We start from the raw sequence: 21,310 nt of genomic DNA, 5'->3' as shown, positions 1-21,310 counted from the left end.
CCCTGACCCTAACCCTTCAGCTAGGGGAGTGAGTCAAACTGTATTGGTGAAGCATTCACTCAATCTTCCAAACAGACATGTAAAATCCATAAGTAGTTTATTTAGGTATGCATGGAGGTAGCCTTATGTGTTTCTTGTGCTAAAAACACTTAGGGGGCACATTTATTATGCTGTGTAAATGTATTAGCTGCCGTTATATTACATAGTTCCAGACCTTTGTAAGTAAGTTCTGGCGGAAGTTGCTTAAAGATAAATCTGCCCCTTACAGTCTATTGTCCTTCCATAAATCAACCCCTCAAATGACCGTCAGTGCATGTATATAAACATACCTTAAAGATAAATAATGAACAAGAGGGCATTGAAGAGTAACAGGGTAAAGCTATCCAATAATTCTGTAGTATAAAGCAGCTTCACTCTCTAAATACAGACTGGTGAAAGTGGCAGCTTTAGGCCAGTCTCTTTTCCAGATGGTCCTGTCGAAGCCTTATAATACTTGTATTATGGCTAGCATTATAATGGCCATGCTGCCGCCCCCAACCTTGCACAACATATCTTGGCCAATGATGTTCAGGACATTTACTTGCTCAGTTGAGTATCTTAACCTTCATTTGTACAGGGTACCTATGATACTGAGGCAATTAAGGGATAGACCATGTCGCACATGCATATACGAATATATTTATATATTTGTATTATACTACTAACCAATAGACAGACAGGCAATAGCATAGCTGCCATAAGGGTTCATCGCATCCTTCCATACATACTTTTGATCATGATTACCTTCCTTGATTCATCCACCTATAACATTCTTTCACAGGTATTACACTGTATCTTTGCATTACTAGGATCAGTGTTTGCACCAATACAATTACACAGTTTCTCTGTACTTTTAATACCATTATCAGGGATTAAGGTTTACACCATTTGCAAGGTGACTTGTCATAGTGGGCACAGCCTAATTTTTGTGTCACATTTGCCATTTAACGGGCTGTGAATCTTTAATCCTGAGGAAGGATCATAAGAGGGGCCAAAACACTGATTTGTATGCACTAATTATAAATAAACTGACATGTCTTGGGTTATTTTGCTGATTATTCATTTTCTGTAATTATATTGGCATATCTACATTTGATATGCCTGCTATCCATTTTATTCATACCTCCCAACTGTCCGGATTTTAGCGGGACAGTCACAATTTTAATAGCTCATTCAGCAGTCCTGGATTGTGATTAAACTGTCCTGAATTTATTTTGCATGGCACATGGCAGGGTGTTCTTTGTCATTGATCAGAAGTCGGCGAGCATTCCACGTCCACCCAGAAGTTTAAAACAAAGAATTTTATTTCAACAGGTTAAAAGCAAACATCGTCCTGACGCGTTTCATATCCACGATACGTAGTCATAGGCCAAAGGGGTGTCCTTTGTCCCCTTGATCTTCATGCTGGCAGTGGAATCCTTTACTCAACTAATCAGACAGTATCCTAATACTTATATTTCAGGGGTACAGCTTAGAGGCACTAAATTTAAAGTCAACCTTTTGGCAGAGAGCCCAGCACTGTTGTGCTGCACTGACAAAACTGGTGTGTAACCATGGGGGCAGCCATTCAAAGCTGAAAAAGGAGAGAAGGCACAGGATACACAGCAGAAAACAGATACAATGGGATTCTTCAGACTGTTATCTACATGGCTGCCCCATGGCTACACAGCAACTTGTTTATATAAACTATAATGTGTTTCTAAAACAAACCCGCCAGTTTTGCCAGTGCAGAGCAACAGTCTATTATTGTATATTGTCATTCCTTTAAAGAACTTTAATTTTTTTGGTGTTACTGTCCCATTAAAGAGCAATTTCACCTTCATTATCAAAACTGTAATAACACATAAAAATAGCCTTAAAACCTCCAGAAATATGTTTAAACTTTCCATAATTTCAATTAAAATTTTGTAATTTGGATGTGGTATTTTGGGGGCATGGTCAAACATTTTTCAATGCGCTTCACTTTGTTAGATTTTTTGAATGTTGGGAGTTACATTTTATTTAGTTACGCCTAAGGTTAATATACTCATTATCCATTGTACTGACATGTCTGGGCGTGTTTTAACATAGTTAGTAACATAGTAAGTAAGGTTGAAAAAAAGACACGTCCACCAAGTTCAACCTTTTAGCTCTATTTTAACCTGCCTAACTGCTAGTTGATCCAGAGGAATGCAAACCCCATTTGAAGCCTCTTCCATTTGCCTCAGAGGGGGAAAAATTCCATCCTGACTCCAAGATGGCAATCAGATTAGTTCCTGGTTCAACCTGTACTATGAGCAAAGAGCTATCTTCCATATCCCTTTATTCACTCTTTTGCTAAAAAGCCATCCACCCCTTCTTAAAGCTATTTAATGGATCAGCCTGTACGAGAGAATTCCACATCTTTCGAGCTCCTTTCTTCTAATCGGAATGGGGGACCTCATGTCAGCTGGAAAGACCTACTGGTAAATAAAGCATTAGAGAGCTTATTATATGATCCCCTTATATAGTTATACATAGTTATATCACCCTTTAAGAGCCTCTTCTCCAGCATGAACAATCCCAATTTGGCCAGTCTTTCCTAAGATTTTCCATACCTTTTACCAGCTTAGTTTCCCTACTCTGTACCCTCTCCGATTCAATAATGTCCTGTTTGAGGTCTGGAGACCAAAACTGTACGGCATATTCTAGATGAGGCCTTACCAGTGCTCTTTACAGTGGAAGAATGACCCCCTCCTCCTCCCGTGAATCAATGCCCCTTTTAATACAGCTCAAGACCTTATTTGCCCTTGATGCTGCTGACTGGTATTGCTTGCTACAGCCAAATCTATCATCTACAAGGACTCCAAGGTCCTTTTATATTGTGGATTTGCCTAGTTCAGTCCCATTAAGGGTATAAGTGGCTTGGATATTTTTACATCCCCGGGGCATGACTTAACATTTATCAACATTGAATCTCATTTGCCACTTAGCTGCCCAGATTGCCAGTTTGTCAAGATCCTGTTGCAAGGATTCCACATCCTGGATGGAATTAATTGGGCTGCATAGTCTTGTGTCATCTGAAAACACTGCAATAAAACTGGTGCATTTGGGGTCCAGTAGCGTCACTAGAGAGGGGCGGGCCCTGTTGCATGACGCGCATCCGGGCCCAGCCCCCCTCCGTATGGCCACATTTGTCAGTGGCGCGTGAGCTGCCGGGGGGCCCTGAGGGGGTGCGGGCCATGGCCCGCTCGCACCCCCTGCTCCCCCGTTAGTTCCGCCACTGTTGGGGTCATAGGTGCAGTCCCGGAATTGTGGGAAGGCCACAAAGCATGCCTCCCAACATTTTCGAAGTAAAAAGAGGGACAACATTTTTTTTTCGCACGTAGGCAGGTTATGAAAGTTTGAAAATTGTTTTTTTTGTGTCTCAAAATTGTTACAAAGTATCTTAGTTGCACCTGTTAGCTGTTCTGTGCTCTCTGCTAAAAGCCAATTAAGTTAGAAACTTTGTTTCTTTTTCTGGCTGTTCAGTGCAGACAAAATAGGGACTTTCCAGTACAAATGAGGGACTGCGGGTTGCGTTGTCAAAAGAGGGACTGTCCCTCCAAAAAAGGGACAGTTGGGAGGTATGCACAAAGGCCTTGGCATAGGGCAGTGCAATTTAGGGGAGGCATGCATCCCAGCTGAATAACTTTTTTTTGGTACATGAGGAAAAGTGCGAGGCAGGAGGAGCTATGCGGAAGCGACTGGGCAGTGGGGGAATGATGGGGAGGAGAGGAGTACCTGTGCATTTTTGCAGGGGGGAGGGCTTTGGGGCGTGGCATTAAGTTGCCGGCCTAGGGGCACACTAAATATAAATCTGGGGGTGATATGTAAATTGAATACTACTCCAAAGAAACCCATTGCCTCAAGCTCAGGAGGAATTAGGGCACCAATGGGACACGAAGGGGCAATTCTTTAATAATTCAGGTATAGTTTATGCTACAGATATTTAAATGTGCTGAAACATAAAAAAAAATGACTGCCAAAATGTAACCGTAAACAGGTGGCGTAAAGGCTAGAATGACATTGCTCACAGCGCAGGCGCAGTCAATAGTGAGCCCATGTGTGAAGGCAGCAAGGCAGTGTAAGCGCGGGAAGCCGGAAGGCGAGGTGAAAGGTTGTAGGAAGCGTGGGTGTGGCCGCGGTGTGGGCGGGTATAAGAACTGTTCCGGGCGCGGGGGATACAAGCTGACATTTTTTTTCTCCCCTTTGCACCAGTTCAGGTTTTTCGTGGCACGTTAGTGGGTTGCTGATCATGGCCGAGGAGACAGCAGCTCTTTCGACTGAGAAGTAAGAAAGGGGGGCAGGGCGTGATTGTGTTGGGATGCCGCCTCCTAGGTGTGTTCTTGTGTGAGTCTTTGCAAGATCTCTCGCAGTGGTATTTGTCAGGCCTTCTGATGGAGTAGATTCATTTCGGTACAGCTTCGCTTTTCATTGATGGTTGTCAGTGTTCTCCCGCCTGCATTTCTCTAGCTATACTAACCCAATTCAAGCATGCGTGTCCCGTACAAACCAGTGACAGGGCAATGAAATGACACCTGAAATAAAGAGACCAGGAGGGAACTGAGACGCCAATTAGCGCGCGCCTCTTCTCCTGGCAACATACTCGCTAGCGCCGACTGTCATTGGTCAAATCTGCAAGTGACCGGCTGGGCCCGCCCCCTCAACTCGTTTTGCTTTGTGTAAGTGGCGGCTTGTGGGAATGACAGGATCAGGATTGGCGCGAATTTCCTCTCGTTCGTTCAGAACGTGCGTGGCCGAGACACTTGTCATTGCGTGTAACGTGTAGTGCCTATTAAAGAGCTTTTAAAAACAAAGTTTCAGTGACCAAGAAGGACCCATCTTCATGGCATAGTACTGAAGTCTCTTTGGCCTTATATTTCCCACTAGTGACTTGTGTTTTTTTTTTTTTTTTTTTTATTCTAAAGTAAATGTCAGCACGTTCTGCCTGTATCTCGTCACTACTGACTTGGACATTATTTGTGTGAGACGTTAAAACAAAATCAAAGGGCAAAGTTGGAGGAGAACTAAAGCTTAAAGGGATTAAAGGGATGTTGTTGCTGTGGGGTGTTTTTAAATGTGTGTATATATATATATATATATTTTTTTTTTTGCAAAATGCATCAGTTCATAGTGCTCATACAGCTGAATTCTGCATTAAATTCCATTTTTCCAGAATTTTTTCTTTATTTTGAATTCTAACATGGAGTCAGTACTGATGTGTAGTTCAACCTTCTACTCCTAACTATACACCTGTGCTCTACCTTCCCATCTCTGACTGGGGAAGGCGCCAGTGGCATAATTAGAAGATACTGGGCCCCACAGCAAGTTCATTTTAAGGTCCACAACAGATCCAGAGGTTGTCCTGTTTTACCAATAATTTTATTTTTTATAGAAATTCTATATGAATTAGAGCCTCATGGAAGGGCCCCCTATACCTCCTGCAGCTGCAGGGTCTGTTTCTCTATAGCTACACCCCTGGCTGGCATACATAGAAATAGTGGCTGTTGGAAGCACAAGCCAACCTGGAACAGGTTCATGCTCAACCTGCACCTGTCTGTTACCCACAAACTGTGTGCAGAAGTCGGTCCAACCACTGGCCAGCCTGCGCTTCACTAGTTTCCCTCCTTGGAAATATCACCCCCCCCCCGAAGCCCTTCAAGGAGCAGGAACACCAAAAAAAGTGTTTTAAAGTAATTAAAATATCATGCACTGGTAAAACTGCTCTTTGATTCAGAAAAAGGACTATAGTTGATATAGACAAGCTGCTGTGTAGCAATGGGGAAATTGAAAAAAAGGCTATATGGCACAGGTTAAATAGTGGATAACAGAACACCATTATGTTCTACAGAGCTTATTTAAATAAACAATTGTAGTGTTTCTGAAGCAAACGGCAGTTTTAAAGGAACAGTTCAGTGTGAAAATAAAAACTGTGTAAAAAGACTGCAAAAAGACTAATAGTTAGTTAGCCAAAAACGTGATGTATAAATGCTGGAGTGACTGGGTGTGTAACATAATAGCCAGAACACTACTAACTGCTTTTCAGCTCTAACTCTGAGCTAGTCAACGACTTCAAGGGAGGCCACATGGTAAATATCTGTTCAGTGCCCCCCCCCCCTCAAGTCACTGGTTACTGCCTGGTAACCAGTCAGTGTAAAACAAGAGAGCTGAAAAGCAAGAAGTAGTTTTCTGGCTATTATGTTACACATCCAGTCACTCCAGCCTTTATACATTACATTTTTGTCTAACTATATTAGAAACATTTTTTTTTATTTTGCAGTCTTTTTACAGTTTTTATTTTCATACTGAACTGTTCCTTTAAAACTGCTGTTTGCTTCAGAAACACATAATAACTATATTAGAAACATTTTTTTTTTATTTTGCACAGCCTATCCATTTACCCAGGTGTTTTTACACTGAACAATTCATTTTAACCAGTGCAGGGCAACAATGCATTATAGTTTCTATTACTTTAAATCACTTTTATATTTTAGATGTTAACTGTTCCTTTAAACAGAACAATGGGAAAGCAACCAGATAACTGCTCCGACACCTGCATTGATGAAAAAAATAAAATAAAATGTACCTACCCACCTATGGGTAGGTATGAGAACAGCACTCCATTGTAATCTAGTCACTGCTGCTACTCCAGTAACCGAGTAGGAGAAACAAGTCGTTATTTCCTTGGCTTTTTGACCAGCCTAAGGCCACCACAGCCATTTAAAAATAAAGACCTCTTTCCCTGAAGGTTTGTTGGTAGCATCCCCATCAATCTGCTGATTCCTAGAATATCTCTGGGTTGTTCCTTTTCCTGAACTTTGGGTGTGGTTTGTGTGTTTGTTCCATTTTACATCCCCTGAGTTATACGTTTCACTCATTTTACATGGCTCTGCAGAAGCCAATGCAGGCTGCATCAGAATGGAATAAATCTGCCTTGATCAAGCCACTGCTGTAACACTGACCAGCCGTTTTGTGCTTGATTCTTGACAGCTGCTTATGCATAAGTTGTCCCAGCTGCTCAATGCATGGCAGTGTCGCTGATGCATAAGATGATCTGACAAGTTCAAGATGGTGCACCATCCTATGGATGGCATTCAATGTGCAGCAACGGTTAAGCTGCCAAATAATTATTTCCATAATTCTATTTTTGTAGAACAGAGGATACATCCACTGCTCCTTCAACTTCTGCAGAAAAGGCTGATGGGTAAATTCTACTGACTTAAACATACATACATACATACATACATACATACATACATACATACATACATACATACATACATACATACATACATACATACATACATACATACATACATACATACGTTTAACTCTTCTCCCCCTCCACAGAATTGACATAGACACTGAAGCAAAGAGATTGATGGGTGCTGGCCAAAAGCATCTTGTCATGAAGGATGTGCGTTCTGCTGTGAACTTGTTCCAGGAAGCCAGCAGCCTTCTGTGAGTACAGAATCATTGCTTTACTAAATTTTATTGTATATTATGACCTTGGCATAATCTCCAAAAGAATTCCATGATATGTATTGCACTATGCAATTAATATAGGTATGTTCGACGTTGCCAAACTCTTTATTGCCAGGTCATCTTGAGTATTTCTGTTTGTAGTGCAAAGCAGTATGGGGAGACTGCAGATGAATGTGCCGAAGCCTTCTATTCATATGGAATGAGTCTACTTGAACTTGCACGGTAAGCAGTTATTGGTGAAATGCTGTGTGATTGATTCATGTTTAACTTTCAGATTATAAAGGTGAAACGGCACCTTAGATCACGCCCAGATTCCAGAACCTTCTTTTTGCACTAAGTTCTAATAAAATGGCTAGCTTGTCTGACTGTCTAAAGGAAAAGGCTTCCAACTCTTTAAAACAAGCAGTTTCATCTTTGTAATTGTAGGAATTTGGCCTTTACCATAAGGGAAGTCTGATCTGCCAAGGGAAAATGTATAAATTGGTCTCCATATTACTCTTTGGCATTTCCCAGTTCTCTTGTTGCTATGGTACATATTACCCCAGCAACCAGGCAGTGGTTTGAATGAGAGGCTGGAATATGAAGGCCTGATTAGAAAGATGAGTAACAATGAAAATAAAACACAAAAAAATCTATTGCTCAATGAGACAATTACTCCGCTTAAAGGCTCAAAGACAAATTAAATTCTGAAACTAAGACTTGAAAATCTGCTAATTCAAACTACCCCTAACAGAATACTATAAAATAAAATGTACATCCAGCAAGGGGAAAAATAAATAACTAAGATCAAAGCATGGTAATCTGTTAAATTGGGCCCAATGGGGTGAATTCAACTGATAAAGATCCGATTCATTTCGTTTTTGTTTGCAAGGAATAACACCAATTTTTGCTAACCATGCTGAGCATAGAAAAGTGACATAGTACTGTCAACAATATGAATATTTAATTTTTAGTTGAAAGTAGATGAAAGCAACTTTCCTTAATTTGGATTGTGGTCATTTTAAAATTGAAATCACACCAGCCAAAAGAAGGGGCTAGATTATTGGTAAGGCAAAGGGGTAACTATAATAACTGGAAGTCATAAATGCCCCACAGAGCATAATAGTAATGTACAGCTAACTGCCACTAGATTCTACCTGGCTGTTTGAAAGTCCTAAGGACTGCATTTTAGTGTAGCTGCATTGTATGTGGGCTTCCCCCCTTTTCAAAACACCATATTGTTTCATTAATATTTTAAGTAGACAGATCTTTAACCGAAAACTTCAGTTAATATTGCATATATACAACATTTGAATGTCGTTTGTTAAAGTGACTGTTAATTGCACTTAAAACACCCATGCGCAAGTACTCTACGCAGCAGTCTTTTATTTATTTTTTTTGGGAGGGGGGGGGTTGAAAATTAACCAGGGAATGGTGTCTAGTTTTTGCCTTAAAAGAAAATACTGCAAGAAGGGTTTTTTGAGTAGTGTTTCCATTTCCAGACTGGAGAATGGTGTTTTAGGAAATGCATTGGAGGGAATGCCAGAGGATGATGAGGAAGAAGCCGAAAAAGAGGAAGATCCCAACATTCCAAGTGCAGATAACTTAGATGGTATGTCCTGAATCTAAAATGCATTTTGTCACTTAGCTGCCTTTCAAATATTCGTTGGTTCAGGGTGAGGGGATCCATAGTTGGATGCTCATACAATAGGTAATTTAGTAATGTTTAAGCTACGGACACCAACAGACTTAATGGACCGTAACACCAGAAGCCTTTAATGTAATGTTGTGCTGCATTGGCAAAAACTGGTATGTTTGCTTCAGAAACGGTTTATATAAACAAGCTGCTATGCAGCCATGGGGGCAGCAATGCACAGCTGAAAAAGGAAAAAAGGCACATATCAGACATTCTGAATTACATTGTATACTACAGAGCTTATCTACTGTGTATCCTGCTTGAATGGCTACACATCGGATTATTTTATAAACTAGTGTTGTGTTTTTGAAGCACACACCAGGGCAACTGTGCATTATATTGTTCCTTTAAAACTTTCATTTATTGGTGTTACTGTTCGTTTAGGCTGGCAGCACACGTAGCTATTCCGGGAGATTAGTCATCCGGCAACAAATCTTCTTCTCTTTGTGCGACCAATCTCCCCAAAATGCCTTCCCGTCAGCTAGAATGTGAATCAATGGCTGGATGGCACTCTGATCGCTTAGTTTTTCCAAAGTTGCTTCATGAGGAAACTTCGGAAAACCAAAGCGATCGGCTTGTAACCCCGCTGGTGATTCACATCCTAGCAGATGGGACGGCATTTCGGCAGTTTTTTGATAAGGCAGAGAGAACTAGATCTGCTCTGATCACCAGCTTCTTGTGCCTGGCAGAACAGCTATAGCTTTGGCCTAAGGGAGGCTACACTGAGCAGAGATTGAGCTGACCATGAAATTGAGTGTTTTTAGTTAGTTTCTCCTCAGTGTAGCTGCCCTTGGGCTGAACCTGTGCCTGGCAGTGCAGCTACAGGAATCTACAGCTCCAAGTGGATATGCTTTTCTCTCTCACTAAAAACTGTAGGCAGAGGGAACTTGTCTAAGCATCAACCACCCTTGTACTTCTGGTCTTACCCTTAAGGTATTTTAAATGATCAAAGCATTCAAATTCCTTGCAGGAGGTTGCCATCTTTGATGTTTGTTGCTGTGTTTTCTGGCAAACTAAAACTCTTGTCATTGTAAATCAACTGGAAAAGGTTTTGTCTTTCAGACTGAGTTATTTAGACTTTTGCATCGGTTTTTGAGCTGCGTCAGAGCAATATTCTGAGGCACAGATCACTGGTTGCTGTGGACTAGAAAAAAATGTAAACTAGAAATTCTACACTCTTATGCCTAAGCTTTATTTTGTGAATGCTGCAGCTAGTGTTAAAATTGCACTTGGTTGCAAACAGTAGCTATTAAAATCGAAGACTTGTTTTCGTATTCCATAAAAAAAATCTAGAGAAAGAAAGGGAGCAGTTGAGAGAACAGGTTTATGATGCAATGGCTGAAGATCAGAGAGCCCCAGACGATACATCGGAGTCTGAAGCAAAGGGGAAGCCTGAAGGTGATTCAAAGGATAAGGAAGCTGATGAGAAAATGAAGAATGGGCAGAAGGAAACAGAAAAAGTAACTGATGACCTGAAAATCGATAGTGCAAGTCGGGATGTCCCAATGGATAAATCTGGGAAAGGCGAACCTCCTGAGAGCAAAGATGCAGAAACTCTTGTGGAGCAGAAAGAGAGTAAGCCTGAAACACTCAAAGAAAAGAGCATTGAAACCAAAGAAAAGGATCTGTCTAAAGAAAAAACTGATGCCAAGGAAACGGCAAATCAGTCTCCAGACTCCACAGAAGTAGCTGAAGAGAAAATGGATTCTGAAGCTTCAGAATCCAAAGAAAGTACAAGCATACCACCAACTGAAAATGAAGCAAACAAACCTGATGATCCAGAAAAGATGGAGGAAGAAGGTAACCAGGGAATATCACAGGTGCCTTGAGGTGGGGCTGCACACTTTCATTTGGAATGTTCACCAAATTATTTTTTTTAAAATGCCAAGACTTGCAGTAAGTCATTCAAGACTGACTGACCTGGCTGTAGAATCCTAAATGGCAGTATTTTTATCATGCACCTCTGTCTACACATTGACTTTTCAGCTTGGTGTTGGCACTTTTCTTTCACCAGAGCACAGTTGGGCATTCCTTGCTTCATTTTTCCATTGCACAAGAACTATTTCTAAAAGCTTCTATCCTCTTCAGTATATTGTTACTTGTGTTGTTGTTGGTATGCAAGAACTAGCTGCACTCTTGTAGCAGCAGGGTTTTTGCATAATTTTAGCAATTAAATTAGTTTTGAATAATTTATGGACTGTGGTACATGGGACTGTGGTACATTTAGTCTTCCTAAACAATATTTCAAAGTGTTTTTGGCTACAGTCATTAGCAAAGTTGTGGGGGGATTACATTTTTCTAGCTTGGTGGTTTGCAGCAGTCAACATTGGTCCCAACTTTACATGTTGTTCACTCAACATTGTGTAGTTCTATAAACACCAGGTAAACTTTCACATGGTGAGTCTTGACTTGACGCTTTTCAGCCAGCCAAAGGTTGAACAATGAAAGCAAAGTTTGAATGCTATGGCTTGCTGCTCAGGTGCAAATTTTACAGTTTGAAAATTGAGACCTGCTCTCCATATAGTTTAGAGCGGATACTAGATTGTGTGGCATATGTCTGCCTGGATATGCTTGCTGCATCTATGGTCTATTAAAGATTGATAAAATATGGTGACATTTATAGCATGATGCCAGGTAACTTTATGGTAAGACTGAAATGTGCTAATAGTATGTTATTCCTTCTCTAATTAATGAATGCAACTTTTTTTTTTTTTTTTTTTCACCCCAGAGGAAGGTGAAGACTCTGAAGAAAATGAGGATGGAACTGAAGAAAATGAAGGCACTGAAGAGAAGGTACGTTTCTTGGCTGATATTTAATAATAAAATATTTAATATTTTGTGTCCTAGTACTGACAGCTGTAACTCAACCCAAATCAAACTGGTATAAATCGGTAGTAGCTTTAAAAGTGGAGGAATCTAGTTACAATAGTCTTTGCCAAATAAGGTTCCGCTCTTCATACGCAAACTGGGGCATCCTTTACCTCACCCATGAAACAAGTTCATTGTGATTGCTACAGTATTGACCTTGTATGTAGGCCTCATACATAGTTTAAAGGAAGTATCGCAAAAATGATTTAATATAAGCAGCATACTGAAATAAGAAGCTTTCTAAATTCATTAAATTCTGCATATCTTCTGAAATAAAGTTTTATCTTCACGCTCCAGTTTTTTTTTCGTTCTCCTTTTTGTATGCTTGCCTATCATATGGAAAGATTCTTTGTTTTATGGCAGTTACACTTAAGTGATGCATACAGTGTATTGCATGCATCACTCCATGCCCACTAATGCTTAGTAATGCTCCACACAGGCAATAAAAGTATGCAATGACATTCTAGATGGTGCCTGGGCCAGAATCACTGATTTGGTTGTAAAGGCAGGTCTGTTCTATTCAGAATAGACCTCCAGATGGTGGTGGAACCCTAGGTTGTCCTTGAAATAACATGGCTGTAGTCCCCTCTAAAAAGCAACTATCCAGAACTTTGTGCATAGTTTTCTGTCTGGGAAAATGTGCAATTTCTCTTTCTTTAGGAAACTGAAGAGGAGGATGTTGGAAATCTACAGCTAGCATGGGAAATGCTGGATCTGTGTAAAATCATATTCAAAAGGTATCTGATATTTCTAGATTTTTATCTTTATTTATTTTTTTTTGTGCAAATCTGGTGATGTGATCTTTCTCACAGGCAGCAATCAAAAGAAGCTCAGCTTAAGGCTGCTCAAGCGCATCAAAAACTAGGAGAAGTTTGCATTGAGTCAGGTATGTGCTATTCTTGCTTGCAGAGTATTGGACTCTTTAAAGTGGGGGACTACCTGCTAATGTCTTCTGGCAAAGGATTACATTATGGTACATGACAGGTAGTTTTAAATGGGCAGTGTTGGTAGCATCTAATCTAAAATGGCTGAGGATATATATTTTTTTTTTTATTGGGACCTTCCCAGTCTGTCTTTATGGCATTCTTATGAAGTGTCTGAATACATTGTCAGTTTAAATTGTTTACATTTTTGTCTTCAGAGAACTATTCTCAGGCTGTTGAAGACTTCTTAGCCTGCCTCAATATACAGAAAGAACACTTAGAAGAGCACGATCGTCTACTAGCAGAGACTCATTATCATCTAGGTTTAGCTTATCAGTACAGCAGTAAACATGAAGAGGCAATTTCTCACTTTACCCAGTCTATTGGAGTGATTGAAAAAAGAATGGGTAAGTGATTTGACAATGACATAAGTGCATAGTCTCTGGCCTTCTCACTTTCTAGGTGTAAAGCCAAAATTAAATTTAAAATCAACAAACCACTTATCACAAATTTATTATTTTTTTTTTTTTTTTAGAAAAACCTATGTTACTATTTAAAATGGCAAACTACATCAGTCATCCCTGGTCTGACCAACCTAACCCTATGCTTCATTAAGACTTGATGTTTATATGCTCCAACTATTTTTTAAAGAACCTCAGGGCGAAACAAAAGTGTGCATGGTCGCCACCTTGGTAATATAGTGCATCGCCAAACTTACAACCAATGTATATAACTGGTATTTGAATTTCAAGCTCCTGGTCCCAAAGGACCCTCTAGAAGCTTAATCTAGTTCTTCTGTCCTGCAAGTAATCTGGTCAAGTCTCTGAGGGAAATGACTGCCGGATGCATTTTGCCATCAAACCAATTCTCTAGAGAATCTTATCTGGTTCTTAATTGCCCTCAGATGGTTACTTGCAGGAGGCAAAAAAAACTGGTCCAGTTTCTGGAGGAAGCTTATCAGCAGACTGTTTGGTACCAGTCTGAATGTGGTGCATGGAAGAAACACTGGCTACCTGAACTCAGGGCAAATCTGAAGTGATAATCTGCTGGAAAAATGTTACTTGCAATGCGGAAACTGTTTGTGCAGAACAGCCCATGCTCACTTTTTGGATAAGGCACTTGAAAAATTCAACACTAGGTATCATTTTTTTAAATTTATTTATATATTTATATTTCCCCTGAGGTGCCGATTATCCTGGGGTTGTTTAAAATATAGTTGAGACTTTTAACTGCGTAGGTTGTGAACTGTGCTTGGCAATTTGTAGATCAGGAAAAATTCAACCCACACCAGACCCCTATCACTCAAAACTGAGGATAGGTCCTACCATGATAACCTTAAACTTTTGAAGATTCCATGTCTTGAAACTAAAGGTGCATGTAGACATGTACCCCCCCCCCCCCATCTGACCTGCACCACAACCTGCAGTAGCTCCCAAATGTGTTGGGTCAACCTGAGTGTTGTGCAAGCAGATCTTAATGTCAAGCTGAAGACTGTTCAGCAACTGAAGTCCTATAGATAAATGTAATAAACACTAGCATATGATTTGTGTAATATATCCACAGATGTGCTCACAAAACAATTGGAAGCATCTGTAGGCGAGCTTGTTGATGAAGTCGAAAAGGAAATGGATGAATTAAAAGATTTGCTTCCTGATATCAAAGAGAAAATAGAGGATTCAAAAGAGGCTCAGAAAAATGCAACAGTTACAGAAAAAGCACTTAAAGAAACTTTGGTTAGTATTGCTGTTATCATGCGTCTGTTGCCCCTAAAATGCATTGCAGCCAGGCCCACTCATGTCATGCTGGTACTCAATGTTGGACTGGAAAAGCAGGGGCCCACCAGAAAATCTTAGACCCTGGGCCCACTTTCAAACTATTATCCCTGCTATTATCACTCAACCTCTTTATTCTTAGTCTTTATTTACTTTACTCTATTCTTCCAATATTAAGCCCCTTAAACGGGGGAAGGACCATGAAATAGGCCAAATGGTTAGAAGCAAGAGGGCCCACTGGGAGTTTTCCTGGTATCCCAGTAGGCCAGTTTCTCTCTACTGCTCCTTGACATTACTTGCCTATATCCTTATTTGGTTCAACTGCTTTTGAACACGATATATTTTTTCTTTTTTTTCCTCTCTCTCCAGGTTGGTGGATCTTCTGGCTTCTCAAAAGAAAATGGAAGTACTTCATCTTCTGTAAGCATTAATGGGAAATGGGCCAGATTGTTGTTGTTTGCAAATCAGAATAAGGACTAATTCTATAAACTCTTCTTTCAGTCTGCTGTAGAAAAAAGTGGGGACAGTACTGTACCAGTCACAAACTGTGTATCGGACATTTCTCATCTTGTACGAAAAAAGGTACTCCCATCTGCAATTATTTCTACTTACTGGTAGTTCTGTAACCAAGTGGTGTAAACTAGTTTAAGCTAATGTATTAAATCTGTTAATAAAATGTGGGATGTCCCTTCAGAGGAAAACTGAAGAGGAGAGTCCCCTTAAAGACAAAGATGCAAAGAAATCTAAGCAGGAACCAGTTGCAAATGGAGCAGGGAATGGAGATGCAGTAGTACCAACAAATGAAGAGGCAGAGAAGGCTGAAGAGGTAGGATATTGCAGGCTAAATGGGGGGGGCACCAAAAGGCACATTGTGTCTGTATTCCTGCTTTTAATTCTAGTAGCTAAATAGTAGGCCAAATCCTGCCTTCTCTGCTTCCCAGTGTAATTTGTTTACTCTTTAAATTGTTGGGTTATCCAGACTTTCTATAAGCTAAGATTCTCTTTTCTTCTAGGCTTCCATGGAGACTGCTACTGTGGAATCTACTGCATGACTTTCGGAAACATAACACTTTTTTTGTATATAAATGTGTGTGGGAGGGTTTTGTTCTCCCCACTTTGTTGGAATGGTCTTTTTGTAAAACTAATAAAGATGCAAGCTGAATTTAAAAACTTTTTTTTTTTCTTTGAGGCAAAAAGTGCTGATTTGCCTAAACCACTGCAATCCTAAACAGGATGACGGTCCAGTTGAATGGAAGTTGGGGCTTTGGCGCTGCTGTACATTTCTTTTGCCACAACCTGTTTGTACAAACACTTTTGTGGTGCTTTGGCAAAGCCACTCGGGTTCTTACAGGGAGTAGGGATGGAAGCTTCTGTAACTAAAATCCACGGTTTCCCATGAACTTCTCCTAGTCATTTTACAAAGACAATGGCTGTTTGGGGGGGGGGGGGTTAAATTAAATCTGTTTAAGGCCAGCCTTAAAGATACACCATTAAGCTTTTTTTTGTTTTTTTTTTTCTCCCTCTACCCTAAAATTCATTTTGCATGCTTCTTATAATGTTGCCATAGTCTCTGCCCATTTCTTTTCATTGCCTGTCTGACTCCCTGGGCAAATTTGCCATCTTACTCTGGGAACATTGATTTCCTGGCATCCAATTAGTAACATTGCCAACTCTATTTTTAACCCCCTAGAACAGTCTTGTTAAAAGTAAACTCCATGTTATAAAAATTTGCTTTTAAATATAAACTTCTCTGCTTCAAGCCGACCTACTAGGAGTCCTTATCATTTATACCCCCTTCAAACCGTACTAACTTTAACTGTTATTGTGCAATACCTTGATCCTCAAGCCATAATACCAATGGCAAGACTGACTGCTGCACAAGCCCTACTGTATTTAAAAAGATCTGCCCACCATTAAACCTTTAGTGGCCTGGGGGGGGGGGTTGTGTTTTGTTGACAGAGCACAGAAATCCAAGCATACAAATTGAGAGAAAGTTAAACTAGATCATGGAGTACTTCAGTGGGGCTGTATGTCCATAGGAAAGATTAAGGTAAATGTCTGCACTACACTAAAACATTTTATGAAAAATCTGGTCCCTCTCTAGCTAATGCTGCTGCTTTTAATGCATTTGGTATACCTTTTTTTTTTTTTCACTGGTCTGCCAGTTGCTTTTTAAACTCCGATCAGTCTGGTATCTGATTTGTGTCCTAGAAAAAAAAGCATATGTAAGCAATCTACACTCTGTATGGTTTCACAATTCCTAGGAACAACTTCAAAAAAATTATGTACGGGGAGCAGATGCGATTTTTTTTTTTTTTTTGTACTGCATAGAAAGCAGGGCATTGGTTTTAATAACCAGCCTTGTGGCATCAGTTTCCATGATAGTAACCACACTTTTGGCTATTTTAATTAACCTTATGGTTAATAGCCCACATGTTCACTGCTGCTGGCTAACGATGTGATTTTACAATAGTAAAGGAGAGCCCCTTTTACATTGGGGAAAGTCAAAATCTGGTAAGGGGCAGCATTAGTGATACTGACACTAAAAAAAAAAAAAAAATGTTTTCAAAACACTAGTTGTTCTAATGGCTTAAGAGGCTGAACATGGTTGCATTTTATAATACTGGGATGGTGTCTGTTGGGAGCAGACAGACTTTTTATGTGTCAGAACTGGCCAGTCAATTTAATTAAATTTTTTTCTTGATAAATCTATTTGACGCCTAAAGGCCTATTTTTATTTAAATTGAAATCTGTGAGCAGCATTCAGATGTAAAAGGAGTTGGCAAGCAACACAAGCATGAGAATTTTCCTGGAGATTCCAAATAAGGGCTGTGATAGACCTTTTAGTAGCCTCCATTAAGACTAGCAGTCTACAGGGGCCTCTGTTTGGCAGTACTCCTGGTTTTTATGCAAACAAAACTTGCCTGGAATTCAAAAATGAGCAACTGCTTTGAGGCCATAGGGAGCAACATCCAAGGGGTCAGAGCAACATGTTGCTCACAAGTCACTGGTTGGGGATCGCTGATGTAATGTATAGCTCTTAAGCTGTTTTGTAATCAATCAAAGTGTTGTTCAATAGATTTGTTACTTTAAAGAGAAAAATTCACCTTACCATTAATCTTGAAAATACATGGTAACAAGAGACACAGCAAAGCTGGAATGGTTGGGGGTTATTCTTCAACTCAGAATGTCCTCTATACCCAAGAGGAAAGTTGTAAGTTCAGTTCATGATCAACTAGAAAGGGATCACGTCTCTTCCCCATAACACAGACCTGTAGAAGGTCACAAAGAGCATTAATAGCATCCATGTCTTGTGCAAAAATGAAATTATTTTTGCATAAATCGCTAGAAAGTAGAATATAAGGTAACTATGAAACAAGACTGTTGTCTTTGACACAAATGTCTCATTTGGAATCCACATGGCAGAAGACAAACTGGTGTGTCGGGGTAAAACTAGATGGGTTTAAAGTGGAAGAAGGCAGCACCAACACCCCCCCATCATTGTAACTGCCTGAGTCAAGTAGTTTATAAAATGTAAAAAAAACAAACATTTTTTTTAAATCTTGAGTGGACCATTCCGTTTCTGTTTTGTGTCTGTGAAGAAAAACACGCTTGTGAATATTCTGTAAGTTTTTAAAATAAATCTGCTAGTGATCAAGGAAAAAATGCTATTGTTTCGTCACTTTAATCGCTTTTTTTTTTTTTTTTTTCATTTTCCTTGATAAAAATCTGTTGTCCTATTTATGCAAATTGAAAATACTCTAAAAATTCCCAATTTCAAATAAACTCTAAATATTCCCAGATTCAAATGTTTGTTTATTTAGTAATTTATTATTGATGGGGAAAAAAAACTCCATTATATAAAACTGAAAAAAACCCTCAATACATTGTAGATTCATTGAAAGTTATAGAGTAGAATATGAATTCAAACTCTGAAAAACTTGAAAAATGTAAAAAAAAACTTAACTGAAAACAAGTGTACAGATGTGCTACATATGAACTTTTTCTACTTGCACTGACGAGACGCACATGTTTGGACACTTTTATAAATTGTTACACTTGTAAGGTGGTTTTGTGAATTGTCCACTAGGTGGTGTATGAGGGTTTAAATAGCATATCTATAGAAATAAGTCAAATCAACTGGATTTGCTGTGGTTTTTTTAAGTCCAGTTGATTTGACTTATTTCTATAGATATAACATGACCTTGATGAATGAGAACTTTCACAAACATGTTTAAATAGTGAGTTTTGCATTGTCAGTTTAGCTTAATAAAGGGTCAAATTTGACCTGAAACTCTACTGTAATGCCCTAAAAAGTTTGCAATAAAGGCATTTTTATTCTTCATTAAATAGGTGGTGCTGTTCCATTCTTGCTGTCTTGTATATACCAATGGGAAGTGGACATTGGAGGAACCTGCACCAGGCAGAGATTTGAACACAACATAGATAAACTCCGGTACATCTATGCTGTGTGTAGCACCATGGTCCTAGAGGAACGTTGTTTTGTTTCACTGTGTACTGTACAAACGTATATGGATGAAATGACAAACTCACTCTTGACTCTAAGTTGACAACTTTTTATTGTTAAAGGAGAACCAAACCCTTTATTCATAAAAACCCTTACCCTACACACGTCCAGAACTAGGGGTAGGCAGAGTAGGCATGTGCCTAGGTCGCAAAGGTGACGGGGTGCCAGGCACATACTTACTCCTACCCCTGGTCTGGTCCCTTCTCTGCTGACCCCCCCTCTTGCTCTCATAGATTTGCTTTAGCGGGCAATAGACGCATGCGCGCACCCAGATGGCACTGCGACCGACCAGGTTGCCTAGGGCGCCTGGCCGGATTGGCCTGGCTCTGACCCTATATAGTCCCCCCTGCTCCCCTCCAAGCCTAGGTGTAAACTTCGGTAATTGCCCCTCAGTCTTTACTTCCCTCTCTTTGCAGATTCAGCAAGCTCACGGGTGCCATCATCAGTGCTTTGGTAATCTTCAGTAAGAAAGCGGCATATTACATGCACAGTTGTATCAATATTCTAGTCCCGAACAACTGCGCATGCACCGGATGTCACGGATATAGCTGAAGGGAAGGAATAAGACCCGAATATTACCCAAGATTGAGAAGATCCGCTGTGCTGAATCTGAATTGAGAGTTAAGTAAGGACTTAGGGGCAATTAGTGGAGTTTACACCTAGGCTGGGAGGGAGCAGGGGGGGCTATGTAGGGTAGGGGGTTTTTCTGAATGAGGGGTTTTGTTCTCCTTTAAAAAATACAAAGCAAATCTAGTTCATCAGGTACCACACAAGTTGAGGATCCATACCAACGAGAACTGTCATAAATGATGTCCTCACCGTTCTGATTCCACTGAAAATGGTTGATCAGTAGATGGGGCTTGTGTATACCAACGGATTTGATGAGCACCTTGATTTATAGATACCTGAAATGCCAATCCATCGCATAAGAACATGTGGTTAGTGAAAAGGCAATGTATAATGTGCATTCTATAGGCAAATAAATCAGAGAAAAGCATTTCAAAGAAGAAAAAAAGATCAAGAGGAATTTCTATAGGAAGACTATTTGAAGATGCCTCAGAAGAACGTCTAAAGGAGCAGTGATGCTGAATATACTGTAGTTGAAGAGAAGGCTAATGATATCACTATTATAGAAAGCTGTTCCCAAGAACCATAGATGCTTTCATGCATTTTTTATGTGGGATTGTGCTGTTTGGTTTAGGTAATACAGGTACAGGATCTGTTATCCAGAAAACTCCAAATTAAGGAGAGACCGTCTCCTGTAGACTCCATTTCATCCAAAAAAAATGATTTCCTTTTTCTCTGTAGTAATAAAACAGAACCTTGTACATGATCCAAACTAAAATATAATTAATCCTTATTGGAAGCAAAACCAGCCTATTGAGTTATTCAGATAGATGGAATCTTAATTTATTCTACTGCACTTTAAAATAGAAATATAATTAAGTGATTGTTCTAATTAGACTGATAACCACTGGTGGTGTCTATTGTGCTGCTACACAGCTGTTTATTAATTCTGAATCCATTTAGGTGTTGATAGAGGTATAATAATAGGCAATTTTAGTGACCTGTGGAGATTTGTTATGGGCAAATTTATTAGCCAATTGCGAATTTGCAGTGAATGTGTCCGACAATAATTCACGTGCGTAATAAAGAAGTTTTAGTAGTGGACAAACGTACTTACAGTTTGAGATACTTACAGTTGTGAGACAAAAGGCATTTAGACACTGTCCAGAACATACAAACTCATCCAGGCTCATTCATGAAACCAAACTGCATGTGATATATCAGTGACACCTTCCACACTTAAGGTTTTGGCCATCTTGTTTGCATCAAGTGCTATTGAGCAGGAAATCCATGTTTTAATGCCTCCATGTTCCTTTGTTATTTGTTATTAGAGAAGGGCAACAAAATGTTGTGCTATTTCACTTGAGGCCAGTCAATGTGATCTTTGGCAAATGGTAAGCTCTTCAGCATGTATTTCTTTCAACAATGGGACTTTGTGGGGGCTTTTTGGGGA

The 21,310-nt window shown here is 39.8% G+C and overlaps 1 protein-coding gene across 2 annotated transcripts; it reads left to right on the top strand.

The window, feature by feature from the left end:
- The first annotated feature begins 4,172 nt into the window (after window positions 1–4,172).
- nasp.S (nuclear autoantigenic sperm protein (histone-binding) S homeolog) lies at window positions 4,173–15,932 on the top strand. Of its 2 annotated transcripts, NM_001088068.1 has the most exon segments (15): window positions 4,244–4,329; window positions 7,193–7,243; window positions 7,390–7,500; window positions 7,666–7,746; window positions 9,006–9,115; window positions 10,493–10,999; window positions 11,928–11,992; window positions 12,728–12,804; window positions 12,880–12,953; window positions 13,209–13,397; window positions 14,554–14,723; window positions 15,132–15,182; window positions 15,264–15,344; window positions 15,457–15,588; window positions 15,776–15,927. In NM_001088068.1, coding segments are annotated over 15 exon segments (1,773 nt in total). In that variant the 5' UTR covers window positions 4,244–4,294; the 3' UTR covers window positions 15,815–15,927.
- The last annotated feature ends 5,378 nt before the right edge of the window (window positions 15,933–21,310 follow it).

This window comes from Xenopus laevis, chromosome 4S (assembly GCF_017654675.1).
Source record: "Xenopus laevis strain J_2021 chromosome 4S, Xenopus_laevis_v10.1, whole genome shotgun sequence".
NCBI lineage: Eukaryota > Metazoa > Chordata > Amphibia > Anura > Pipidae > Xenopus > Xenopus laevis.
The sequence above is the reverse complement of the archived record's forward strand: the minus strand, read 5'-3'. Positions and strand labels throughout refer to the sequence as shown.